The 13,925-nt window shown below is 38.9% G+C and overlaps 1 protein-coding gene across 3 annotated transcripts in view; it reads right to left on the bottom strand.

The window, feature by feature from the left end:
- cacna1g (calcium channel, voltage-dependent, T type, alpha 1G subunit) overlaps positions 1 to 13,925 on the bottom strand; it is a 363,171-nt gene that overhangs the window by 180,845 nt on the left and 168,401 nt on the right. For all 3 annotated transcript variants that reach the window (XM_063074200.1, XM_063074202.1, XM_063074201.1), the window contains exons 14-15: positions 4,207 to 4,300; positions 2,502 to 2,689 (exon numbers count right to left, since the gene is read on the bottom strand). In XM_063074200.1, the coding sequence (XP_062930270.1) occupies positions 2,502 to 2,689; positions 4,207 to 4,300 (282 nt within the window). The remainder of the gene's footprint in view (positions 1 to 2,501; positions 2,690 to 4,206; positions 4,301 to 13,925) is intronic.

Genomic DNA, 13,925 nt, shown 5'->3' with positions numbered 1-13,925 from the left:
TGAAACTCTCGCGCTTCTTACCCGGCTTCGTCGATGCTAATGGACGACAAGCTGTCTCCTGGGAAATCACCATCCTTGTTTTATTTTTAAAGAACTCTTCTTGCAGCAAATTCCTGATCCAGTTCTTTTAGCCTTTGCTAATGCACCCATGATGGACTATATGGAGCTTGCTAAAATGGCTGATAGTCCACGCTCAGCTCGGCAGCGGTGCATCGTTCCTCCTCCTTTCTCTACCTCAATAACCCCAGTCAACAAGGCCTCCAACATAAGGATGCCTGTGGCTGCAAAACAGACGACGCCGGGCCTGTGTTTTTACCACGCTCGCTTTGGTACGAACGCTAGGAAGTGCCAACGGCCTTGCAGCTTCGACAGTGCCAATGCATTGGGATATCAGAATTCTGCGAACCGTGTGGGTTCCAGCTGCCAGGGTCATCTCCTGTTCATTATGGACACCGTTTCAGGGCGACACTTCCTGTGTGACACGGTGCTCAAGCGAGTGTTACCAATATCGTCTATTGATGGGAAGGCAAAGAGCGAAGAAAGCCTCACTGGAGGCTGCCAACGGCAACTGGATCCAGACTTATGGGACACTCTTGGGTTCCTGTTGACTTCCACTCCGTCTTGTTTGTTTTCATCCACCGTGATGCACACCAACAACCCCTTAGACCCCCTTATGGTGGACTGTTCGGCGTTTTGGATCGGGGAGAAAAGACTTTTATCAAAGATAAGGGGGGTAAGTCTGAATGTATTTTGGTCGATCGCCTTATACCGGCCTATCAAGATTTGGAGTATTCCACTGCCTTGCCCCTGGCACCACAACATGAGATGATAATGGACGTGCTAGAGGCACCAGCTGATCCTCCAACCAAGGGACATTGGACCCGAGCTGGGCAGCTCGTCCAAGCTCCAGACAGGCTCACAATGCCGGTTTATGAAATTCTGCGTGGGCCTATGTAGGGTAATGTAATTGGGAGAAATCGACATAATTCACAACCACCGACAATGAGTTGGGGTTTCACTTGAAGAGGCTGGTCTGATGTGATGTTATTACGTAAAGATTTTTTTAGCGCGCTTTTGTGTGTAGGTTTTAGAGTTCAAGAAAATGTGTTCCGGGTCGTATTAAACAAAACACCTCGCTTCATTTTATTTGCAAAAACACACGCTAGCTGGAAGATGATATGTGAAGCCAGATGGGTGGGAATGGTCAAGGGTTGGAGAAGAAGGAAAATAAACATCATTTAGACTGCTTTGTGGGAAATGAAGTTCAATTCTGTGTACAGTATGTCCTCAAATCCTTAAGGTAAGCAGTTAAGTCAAGAGGTTGGTTATAAGGCATAAAACTTTGAAATTGCTGTAATAAATTGAAACATAGAGTAGGCATTTTGGCCCTTCAAACTTGTCCCACCTTTAGACAAGATAATTGGTGATCTTCTGTTTTTACACCCAATCTTCAAATCTCTTAGTTCCAAAGCCTTAGAATCATGGTACTCCTTATTTTGAGGTATGTTTTCCTTTACTGGCCATGCATAAACTAAAAAGAGACTTAATTCCCATAGCAGATAGTTCAAAAGCCAAGAAGAATGGAGTGAAAGTAATTGTAGAAGGATTAGATGAGGAACTTTTATTTTCACAGGATTGTAGGAACCTGGAGTTCATTGTGGAAAAAATAAAAACCCTCATCATATTTAAAATAAGTGCTGGGATGGGAATTTGAAGTGCTATAACTTGCAAAACTAAGCATCAAGAATTGGGAAATGGGATTGAGCACCATTTAGTTGGAACTGTACAGTCAGCTGGAAGTGTACAGTCTGCTATACATTTCTACTGAATTCTAAATAACTTGGAAGCATGATGCCCCCACTAGGGAGAAAAGGAAGATAAAAATTATCCTTTATGCTGCAACTGAAAATATGCCAGTTGCAATATGTTAGCATAGACAATCAAAATATCCCCACTTTGATTACCAGAATAGCTTGTTCATAAAATAATGAGAGATTAACTAGACTGAGCTCTCTTAAGTAGAGCAAAATGAGAGATAATTGTGTTGAAACATTCAAGATTTTAACTTGACCGGGTAGATTGCAGGGTTGATGATTCTTCTGGGTAGAACCAGGAGTCACAGACTGAAATATTCCAGATGGAGATGAAGGGAAACTCTTTAACATAGAATGAATTCTTGACCCAGTGGATTGTTGAGGCTCTGATTATATTCAAAACTGAGACAGATTGACTTTTACATAATAAGAACTAAAGTGATGTAGAAATAAGGCAGAAAAATTGTACTTGAGTATATTCAACACAAAGACCAATAAGCATATAATGGGAATCAAGGAATATGGGGTTAATGCAGGAAAGTGGCACTGAAGTAAAAGAATAGCAGAGCAGGGGTTGAAATGCCTATACTTGTTTCTATTAATTATATTCCACATTTTTATGCAGTGCTTCTAATGTGATGAAAAGGAAAAGCCATACTTGTTCTGAAGAAATACAGTTGATCTTACCGGTGATTTTTGGTCGTAATAATTGGGATCGACTGACACATTGCTCCCTCTGCGGGAATCAGTGTACATATGTACAGAGTCACTGCATTGCATCCCCTTTGGTGTTGGCATTGGTGTTGCATTGGTGTGGATGATGAGTGGTGGGGTCAGACTGGTTTTCACATCCAAATGACCATTTGCTGCCATCACTGTTGTAAAGAGAAAAAATAATATTCAAGGCATCCAGTCCTAATTTTATGATTCCATGAAAACTGCCTTATTATTCTTCTTTATTCTTATTTTGCAATTTTAGTAACTACAGGTATCTCTTCGCATGGTACGGCTCCTTGCAAAACAATAAATTTCACCTCGTGTAAGTCAGTGATAACAAATCTAATTCTGATTCCTATCATTTCACTCACCCAGTTATAGTCCTTTCAAACATATTTGGTCACAAGCAAAGAGTTGAGATTATTATTTCACCAGGTTTTAAGGGATACCTTTCCAGCACATTTCACTCATACTGCCAACTCACTGACATTCTAATCTCCAAGACACAGCGATGAGCAGACTCCATGTGAAAAATCAAAACACCAGGCTTTTCTGAGGTGCTATTAGATATAAAACTACAGTGAAAAAATTGTTTGACTGAGAGGCAAGAATTATCCACTTAAATAATGAAGAGGCTGTTTGCATTCTGATTGATTATGGGAAGGATGAATAAATGGGGCAGCCAATAGTGGTAAAGTGGTGTGAGGCAGGTCTTTCCAACCAAATTGGCATCTTCATGCTACCTGTGAGAAGATGCCATGTGCAATAATATCAAGAGAGTATGAGTACTTTGTGATTTTTCGTATATCCACTATTAATGGGATGAGTATTACTACCAAAGCACCCATGATTTTCTTTATTGTCTCTATCCTACCTAACCAAACCAGCACTAGATGCTGAGACTTACCATATGAAAATGTAACTAGTCAGCAGTTGGTGAAGGGGGAAATGTTCCTATATTGAATTACTGAGATTTTGACCTTATCCAACATGAAATTGGATAATGGCTTGTACTTCTCTGTCAGCTGTTTTTGTGTCAATTTCCTCTGCTGCCTAGGGGTTTCCCAGAAATCATCCTAGGCAGTGATCCATTAGAGTGGTGAAAAAACATATTTTATAATCTGTTAATACTGTTCTATGTGTTGTATGTGATATGTGTGTTATGTTTTGCACCTTGGTCCCAGAGAAACATTTTGTTTAGCTGTAGACATGTGTATAGTTGAATGCCAGTAAACTTGAACTCGATGTTGCATTGACCTGGCTGTCAGAAAACTTTGGAGTGTAGGTCTGGGCATGTCAGAGGGGCTAAAAATGGCATTGCTTTCCGTAGGACAATAAGTATGGGAAAAAAAGGAAATTTGAGCAGGCAAGAACATAAGCAAATCAAAGGAATTTGTATTCATTATCAGAATTATAAGCACGATCATAAAATATTTTTACTGGAAATATCAAAATGAAAGCCTCATCCAAAATTTCTGAGATCAAGGGACCTAAGTTTCTGGGATTGAAAACTTATGGTCCTTACAAATAAAATATATCAACGTAGATGTTTCAAAGGTTTTAAAATGGCTGTGCTATTAATAATGTTAATTTGCATAGAAGATGCATGGTTTACTCTAAAGGATACACAAAATTTTCTACTGTGAACTATAATTTATTCAGCAGCTGAACTTACATGCAGTAGTTGGAATATCCTTCTTGCTTCCACTTTCATCATCCAAGCTCTGACAATAAAAGTCAGCTTCTGAGTCTGACTTTGAGACATCTCCCTTGAGTGAGAGTGAAGCAGAGATTTAAGTTACGAATGCAAAGTTTTGCAAGATTTAGGTACATTCCCATCACTGTCAGTGAACCACAGACAAAGAATTGCAGAAAGAAATTGTAATAAATAAATAAAAGATTATGATCCTTACCTCAATTACAGGGAATTTTCTTTTAAAAAGATAAGTAGTCATTTGATTGTAATTTTTGAAATTGATTTTTAATTTCAGCCGTGCAACAATTATTACAGCATGGTTATAGTGAGGAGCTCATGCAGCATAAAGAAAATGTTAGAACCCCACGCTGGACGTGGTGCTACCTACTGTGCTAAGGCAAATGGCTTAGTTGTCACTTCGGCAAGATTCCAGGTGATAAAAAAGAACATCTTGTAAGAAAGTGAGATAGATCATTTTATTTTATTGAGATACGCCATGGAATAGACCATTCTGGCCCTTCAAGCTGTGTTGCCCAGCAATCCGTTAATTTAATCCTAGTCAAATCACAGGACAATTTACAATGACCAATTAACCTACCAACCATGGGTTTTTGGACTGTGGGAGGAAACCGGATCACCCAGAGGAAACCTGCATGGTTTTGGGGAGAATGTACAAACTCCTCCAGGTAACAGCGGAAGTTGAACCCAGTTTGCCTGTACTGTGAAGCACTCTGCTAAACATTGCATTACTATCATTTCACAGTTACTTTCTTCATCATAAATGGTTCTTGCTGACTTTTGTAATCTGTCATATACTTCTAGATATGTGCTAGAAACATTGTGTATCAGAGTTTTAGTATTATCTTCTCAGAGCAAAACTGTGACTGAACGAAAAGTATCCAGTTATAATATTTATTTATTTATAGGCATCCGCTGGTCTCGTGAGACCATGGATTTGCACCTTGGAATGTTTCCAGGGCACAGGCCTGGGCAAGGTCGTATGGAAGACATGCAGTTGCCCATGCTGCAAGTTTCCCCTCACCATGCCACCGATGTCGTCCAAGGGAAGGGCACTAGGGCCGATACAGCTTGGTACCCGTGTCGTCACAGAACAATGTGTGGTTAAGTGCCTTGCTCAAGGACACAACACGCTGCCTCAGCTGAGGCTCGACCCAGTAACCTTCAGATCACTAGACCGATGCCTTAACCACTTGGCCATGTGCCAATATTAATGACAAGATATTAATGCATTATTATATCCATTCCCAACTCGTTTAAAAGTTCTTGATCCCAGAATGATGACTCCAGTTGTACGACCTTCTAATAGTGGTGCTTTGTGATCACCCATGAGGACAACTCACACCCTTCCTTCTATCTCAGCACCCTGTACAGTAGTTCATATGCAATACCTCCATCTTTTCACTTTAATTAACCTTCATATTCCCACCGCCTGAGTCTTCCAGATATCTAACAAATGAAAGAAATGATGGCATCTTCCACTTAATATACTATGTTAGCCTCCTGGTTTAAAACCATTTCCATTCCATGCAGGGCTTATTCAAGTTGGAGACCCGACCACTTAGCAGCAGTGCCAAGAAGCTCTGCAAATGCCGCGGCAATTGCTTTCTATATTTACATAAACTTCTCTTGCCTCAGAACCCGAAACAGCACAAGAACTTGGCAGAAGATTGAGTTCATGGTGGCAAGTGTTTCCCAGCTCACTAGCCAGTTAATATGAAGTGAGAAAAGAAAGAAGAACTTGCATTTATAACACACCTTTCATAACTTTTCCTAAACCATTTTATGGTACTCTAGAAGTATGGGTGCTATTGTCATGGAAGAGACAAGGCAACAATTTAGACACAGTGTGATCACACAGAAAAACCATAGTAATGATCTTGGTCTGTTTTAGAGATGTTGACTGAGTGATAAATATTGGGAGGACATGTTCTTTTTCGAACCGTGCCATGATTCTTTATTTATACTTGAGAGTGGCAGACGACTTCAATACCGTATGTAAAGGGTACAGCTGCCATTTAGTCCATCACTTTGTAATATGATAATTGTAGTTCAAATCTGGTTAGAGGCTTCAAACTGCAAATTTACAACTCTGTTGTGAAGGCTATGAGTTGAGTAAAAGCAGATGAGATACAATCAAAATGATACTGGTAGCTGCTACTGAGGTAATGGATAATGCCTTTAAATTATGGTTAGATTTAGTCATATATCTAAGTATATAATAAAGTGTAAAGTCTTGTAAGTAGATTAAGCTCCACTAATTAGAAAATGAAAGCTTGGATATGTATTGACTGTTTCTGCATTTGTTACGTACCAAAGGTGAATGGTTTTTTCATGTACTCACACTTGCCAAGACCATAAATGCTGTTTGGAAGATAGTAGATCTTTAGATAGTAGAGTATCTTTAGATAGTAGATAGTAGATCTAGTAGATAGTAGAGTATCTTTGCATCCTATGATCCTGTATGGAATCTTTTACACCAAATAAATAAATATTTACAACATTCTCCTTTGAAGTTTTTAAATTATTCACAAATGTGTTAAGTTGCAGGGGTTAGTGGCAGAAAGTTACACTTAAAATTGCACTGAACTCTCCGATCACTGCATCCCCTATATTCCCAATCTCAGTCAATGGAAATCTTCTTTGGAATACTTGATAACCAACTCATTACCCTGTTGACTAAATCATGAGAAAAGCATGTGTAAGGAAATTTATTTTATATCTGAACATCTACCTTTGATTTTAGAGCTCAACAACTCAAAAATAATTAGCATGGCAGGATGGAAACAGTGCCATTGAACACGCACGCGATGTTTGCCCATCTGTTCAAGCACCGTATCTGCAAAGGGTTGGTACTACAGAATCCAAAACATAAATGATTTTGGGCCAAAATAGCCAAGTTCAATCATTTTGGGTACTCAGTTTACAATATCTTGTGGTATAACTAAGAAACACTGTATCCAATTAATAATTAGTAATAATAAATAATGCTTTGGCTGGGTTTATTTATGTATGATACATCGGTTTAGTTTATTTTGCAAAATCATCATATGCCACTGTATTTTCTCTATATTGCATAGGACTGGATCTAAGCAAGAATTTTGAAATCACACAAGTGCTTCATTGGCTATCACTCAGCTGTTGGCCAACTGAAATTTAAGTTTCAATAAGCAATAAAATAACATAGGCTGCTAACCACTTGTTGTAATAATTGTTGCATCACTGATTTAAGTTTTTAGATCATTGAGGACATTGTGATCCAAATATGACAGCAAGCAAGGAGGTAAAGGACTTTAGAGTCTCACACATAGAAGAAGCAGCAACAGAAGAAAGTAGCAAAACAAACTATGATAGCCACCTTCATCAAAGAGTGCAATGTCTCTCTATAACCAATGTAGCAACATGCCGATGTCCCACTAGCCCTTGAAATATTTAATAAAAACTATCACCTAATTTTAGTTGGTAAACAGGCAAGGAATGTACCAGGTCTACATTATTTACCTGAGGTTCTTGTCCCACTTTGACTTTCTGAGCAAAAAGAAGGATTCAATGAAAGAGAATTTTAGTTAATGCTGGGTAAACTATCTTATACAATGGTTTCTTTTCTTTTATTTTCTGAAGGTTTGGAGGATACACAGGAAACATGAGAAGACTGACAGAAGCGTACTGTGAGTCAAGTGGAAAAGGAATGGAACAAAGGCACAACAGATAGAAGCCAGAAGCTTTTTTTGACTAGAAACAGGAAGGAAGAGTATCAGCATTCCCTACACACCAGAGGAGATTTACATTTTCCTAAAACACATTCATTGACCTAGAAACCCTTCATCATCTGCTAGGGCCCAAATATCAGACACTACTAATTAGCTTTAAACAACAGACAGAATTCTTCTTTGTAGTTTGCCAGTGTGGGAAGAGAAACAAGAAAGTCCATAGCAATGTCTGACAGGGTTCATGGCAAAAGAAACTGAGGGCAAGAGTTCCAAGGACTGGTATCAGAGATATATGATTGCGCTCAGCAGCACATTATTGACACTTGGGGAGTGGGGATCTGTAATTGGTAGTCAGCTGGTGGATTTTTAGGGCTGGTTGGGGTGACTGGGGCTTGGGATCTGGGGGAATTGGTTGGTGAGGTGGATGGGGTTGGAGAAGGGTTGTGAGCTTTGGGAGACGGGGAATCAGTGAAGCAAAGGGGTGGGGCCATGATTTTGGACTAAATGAATGTAGGAAAGAAATTAACTAAAAGATCCACCTGTGGGTTTTCCAGAACCAAGTTCAGTCCTGCTCAGGGAGACTCCTTTAAGTTACACTACTGCATCTCAGGCAATGCATTAAAACAACCTAATGACTGAATTCCCAACAATTGGTGGTCTTTAGATCCATGTACGTTAATTACACTAACAATACTCCATAGGCATATTGCACAAGAAACAACACCATTCACCTGACACTGAACATGGTTTATGAGCAGAAGAAAAGATTTGTGATTGGAAGTGCCTGACCCATTTCTGAATCAGGCAACTGTATTCCATTCAGTTAAAGATATATTTTCATCTGTATAGTGTGAGATAAAACTGTAATGCATTTGAATCTTTAGGCCTTCATGTTTTTTAAATTTTCACTTAGCTCTAGTGGATTGATGCCTGTTGCACTAAGGTGTATAAAACAGTATTTTTCAACTTTGATGATTGAGGTAAGCTTGCTTCTGATTACTTTGAGGTGGTGCTCTTTATTTTATAATTTGTTTCTATCTCTTTTTGCGCTCCTATAATCCATAGAGGTCCTCAAGCCACATGTCCTGACACATGTATGTGTGCACATATGTCCTGACTGTGATTAACAGACAAATTTGTAACGTGCATCTATGTTCTTTCTGAGAAGTAGACTTATTTAATTCATAAAGAACAGAAGGAAATATATCTAGCTGACAGAGCCTCATTCTATTTGCCATAATGAGTTTACTCATTGGCGTGGCAAGAATACTACACAGCAAGTGGCCTGTAAAGATAGGTCCAGACAAACGTTTGGTACAATCCCAAATCCTTTCTTCATTCCATTTCTCCCCAAGCACTATATTTCAAATTGTAATTACCTGTAGCACCTTCTGACTTGCTCTACACACATCTGCTTTTAAAAATCAGTTTGTTTCTTAGCTAGTTGTGCAATGGCATGGGCAGATCATTGCAGCACACTCAAAATAAACCTTTCCCTGATCTCTTTGTGTCTGTCAGATGAATCAGCAGGAGTGGAGAGCACACTGTGCATCTGAAATGTATCTATTAGCACATTGAAATAAATCACAAATGTTTATCAGCATTAATGTTGATCACAACTGTGCTGACTGTCTTCACAGTACCATCTTGAAAGTGATGCCAACTGCAAAGTCTAGTTGCATGAATGGGTCAAAAGAAGAAGATGTCTTTGCTATGGCTCCCATCTATTAGTGAAGAGAAGTAATTCTGGACTAACACTACTTAAGTGATGACATTGTTTCATGCAGTATTTATCAACAATTATCCTAAATAAAAGGCAACTACAGCCGAGCCCATCTCTGACAGTCTGCTAGCTGGGGGAGGGGGGAGTTCAATCATTAGAGGTACAAGTTTAAAATTAGTTTTTCAATTTAAATGTGTGCTCTGTGGACATTTAAAGCATTTAGAGTATAAGGCTCCTATCCAGAACTGTAACTTGGACATGAAGTCTCATAATATAGAGGTTGTGGAGGGGGCAAGATATCGGGAGGGGTTAAGGAAATGGGACTTTAGCTTCAAAGCATTGGAAAAAGAAAACTGAAATTCAAAACAAGACCACTGTTCCCATTAACTACTCTCACAGACCTTCCGATTACAACTACTGTATAATGTTTGTTTGCCAATACAAACTGCTTTAAAAAAATACTTTTTCCTTTCATCTTATACTTATTTCAGAGTATTCTGCTTTCTGATATCAAGTCAATCTCCTTCTGTCTCAATGAAAACAAATTAAAAAAATACTCTGACAGAGTCCTTTCATTGTAGAAAATTTGCACCAGGCCACTTCTCAGAAGACCAATCCAATAAAACCTCGAGACTGAGTCAAAGACGGATATAACAGAATGAGGATAAAAAATTGGTCAAATTATCGAGGTTCATGTAGGACCTTAAGTGAGTAGATGAAGAGGCAGAAAGTATGAGAGGGAAAGCAAAGATCAGGACCTTTAGTTGTCAACTGCATCGTAACCAAAGGTGTAAAAATGGAAATGGTAATCCATATCAAATTCAGGTGTATTAAGTCTATTTGGGGCTTAACGAACTGGAGGAGATACAGCGAGAATGAGGGACAAATGACAAAACAAATTGAAATACAGTTTAATTCAATATGGTACTGAAATTGCATGTAGCTTTGGTGAGACTGGGTTAAATCAAGCTGGCTGACTGCTGGTAATTTGGTGGGGATAATTATTAGTTGTCAGCCATTCAGGTTTCAACAGATGTGTGACTGCAATACACACTTAGTCAAAGATGAAGCCTCAGCAGGATTGGAACTCCATCTCCAGAGGGTCCAACCTGGCCCTCTGCTCTTGGACCTACCACTGGTGTGCTGAAGAGAAGGTGTAACATCAGCTTTATATCAGGGAAGTCAGCTGTAAAAGTAGTGATCACATTCATTCGAGTGCAACAGCCCCTCTGTGTAAAAGGTCAGCACAAGAAAAGGCTTGTGGATTTTGCTTAATTTTAATCTTTTTGATGAGTCATTATTTAATAATCGAATGGTTTTTATTTTAATTGTTTTATGTTTTTCTACGTTACATTAACACAAATAGTTTCAATGACTTTTATTAGGCCATGACGTTTCAAAGGCCATCACTGCATTCTGTGAATGGTTGTTCAGTGGTACAAGGCCTGCGGCTCTGTTTTCACTCAGAACCTGTTCCACCTTGGGGATTCCTGTTGACTGTGGAAGATCAGCTCACGTGGTCCTTCAAATAAGGAAACCCTTAAGGCCATTGAGGTGGGTGGGCACTGTGGTGCTGAGTCCAGTATCATTACTGGGTATAGTTGGAGTAATTGAAGAAATTGCTGAAATTGTGTTTATGATGAAATGCTTTTAGTGTTCCATATGTTACTGGATACTGGACACATTGCCCAATAACGTAGCGAGGTCAAGTGAGATAGCGCATAGTGTTACCAGCATAGATTACAGAAGAAAGATCTCTGCTTGCTTTTCCTAGGAGAAAAGATAGGACCGAACATAATTTTTTGGAAAATTCCAGAGACTTTCCAAGCTTATTTATTGAGATGTACATATCAAGTAGCACTGTTCCACCTAACGTCATCTAATGACACACTCTTTGCAACAGAAAGAGTGAAAATCAAAGCATTGATAAACATAGACGTCTCCACTACTGATTTTTCCAACGTTCATGTAGACCATGCCATGATGCTAACTGCTGTAACCTTTCAATCACAACCAGTAGCTCCTGGACACATACCCATGGCCTTAGTAAATTGGTTGATACTTTTAATCCAGTAGATGAGAATATATTCTTTCACAAAGTTCAAAATTGTAGCCTTGAACTTTCGTAGAACCTTTGTTAATACATGATATTCTTACTCTCAGTGAAAAAACTTCCAGTTTCTATGATGTGTTTCATGAACTGCTGATTGGATGCATAATCTTCTCATAGGAAGCATTTGTGGACATGATCAGATGTTCACAAAGGTATTTTTTAATTTTTAATCATATATTGATATAATCACAAAGAAGGCACACCAGCAGCTATACTTCTTTGGAATTTGAGGTGATTTGGTATGTCCCCAAAGACTCTGGAAAATGTCTACATTCTGCCTGGTTGCATCACCATCTGGTATGGAGGTGCCAATGCACAGGATCAAAAAAAGCTGCAGAGGGTTGTACATTCAGCCAGCTCCATCATGGGCACAAGCCTCCCCGCCATCAAGGACGTCTTCAAAAGGTTGTGCCTTAAGAAGGTAGCATCCATATTGAAGGACCTCACCATCTAGGACATGGTCTCTTCTCATTACTTCCATCAGGGAATGGGTTCAGGAGCCTGAACCCATTTCACTTTCACATTTTAGAAACAGCTTCTTCTCCTCTGCCATCAGATTTCTGAACAGTCCACGAATCTATGAACACGTTTTCATGACAGATGACAGTGATAATAAACATGATTCTGATTTTGATAAATTGCATCCAATCAATTTGCTGTTGCTATCACTAACATGATAGCTTCCATTAAAGTGGGGTTACATCTTCTGATAAAATTGCCCTTTACAGAGATACAAAGAGGTGACAAAGGGTAGGAAAAAAAACAAATTTTTGACAACGCCTTGAGAAAGATTGGTTGCTTTATCTCACATAGATTTTCAGCTTACTAATAAAACATTCGGCCAAACAGTCTTTGCAGTTCTGGTGAAAGGTCATTAACTTTAAAGTTATCTTGGGTTCTCTCTCCATCGAAGCTGCCCGACATACTGAACAACTCCAAGATTCTGTGTGTTTATTTTGGTATTTGAAGGTAGTTATGCTCCAAGTGAACATCCCCGCACCTACTACTTCTAACGTTATTTTCTCTTAAATAACTTCCTTTTAAAAGCATTTGCTCCATTCATCTCTACTCAATAAGTTCCACATTTCCTCCAGTCTCAGGATAAGGAGGTCATTCCTAAATTCCTTTGTGAATTTATTGCATTGTGACCTCTTGCTCTATATTACCCCAACATCAAAATATCTTCCTATTCTTCTCAAACTCTTTTATAATACTCATACTTATGAACTGCAACTTATTTTCTGTTTCTTCTTTCAACACCCCTGCTTGATTATTATGTCCCTTTACCCAAGTTATCAAAGCCACAAATGTCTGGATAATCTGGAATAAGAGTAGAAATATGACTTAGCGTATTCAACAGTGAATTCAGCTCTTGCCAAGTGAAATATTTTACTGATTATCTGAAATTCTGCAAGGGAATTGAGATTGAATATAATCCAAAGCCACATACTGTGCTCACTGAGAATGATTTAACCCATTCCAGATTCCATTCTGTCCAAACAGTGGCTAGGTAACTAGTTCTGAACTGGGCTACATGAAGAATATTTTAGATTGTGGGGAAAATTGTGACTCATCTCTTGATCCCCCAGTGTAACATGCTTTCCATACCCTTTCTGACATACTGTACCTATTCAACCATGTATTCTGTCATCAAATATACTGCCAGGGGAAAACTCCTTTACACCAACAAGAAGAACCACTTCAGTTTCCAGAACTCCTTTGGCATTCAATTAGATCATGGTTGATTTGTCATTTCTGTTCCATTTAGCCCTATATAACTTCCTTGATACTCTGACCTACTAACTTCTGCTGGTCTCATTCCTGAATGGCCCCACTGTCTCAAATATTTGATGTCTTGGTGTGAGACAATTCTGAATATTTACTATCCAGTCTGAAACACTCATTGCCTCCATTTTCTGTCTGAATGGTCTAGCTATTAAAATGTGGTTCTACACGCCTGTCCCACCACAAAACAAAATCTCTCCATCCATCCTGTTCATGACTTGAACATTTTAGTAGTTTCATTTGGATTAAATTCAAATTTCTGTACTCAAGGAAATTGAAATTAATATAATATGTCTTCAAATCTGGCTTAATCTACTAAATTATTTCTGATGGTCATTTATCCTTAAGG

Source organism: Mobula hypostoma, chromosome 22 (assembly GCF_963921235.1).
Source record: "Mobula hypostoma chromosome 22, sMobHyp1.1, whole genome shotgun sequence".
NCBI classification, from domain to species: domain Eukaryota; kingdom Metazoa; phylum Chordata; class Chondrichthyes; order Myliobatiformes; family Myliobatidae; genus Mobula; species Mobula hypostoma.
Note: the sequence above shows the minus strand (reverse complement) of the source record. Positions and strands in the feature narration are given on the sequence as shown.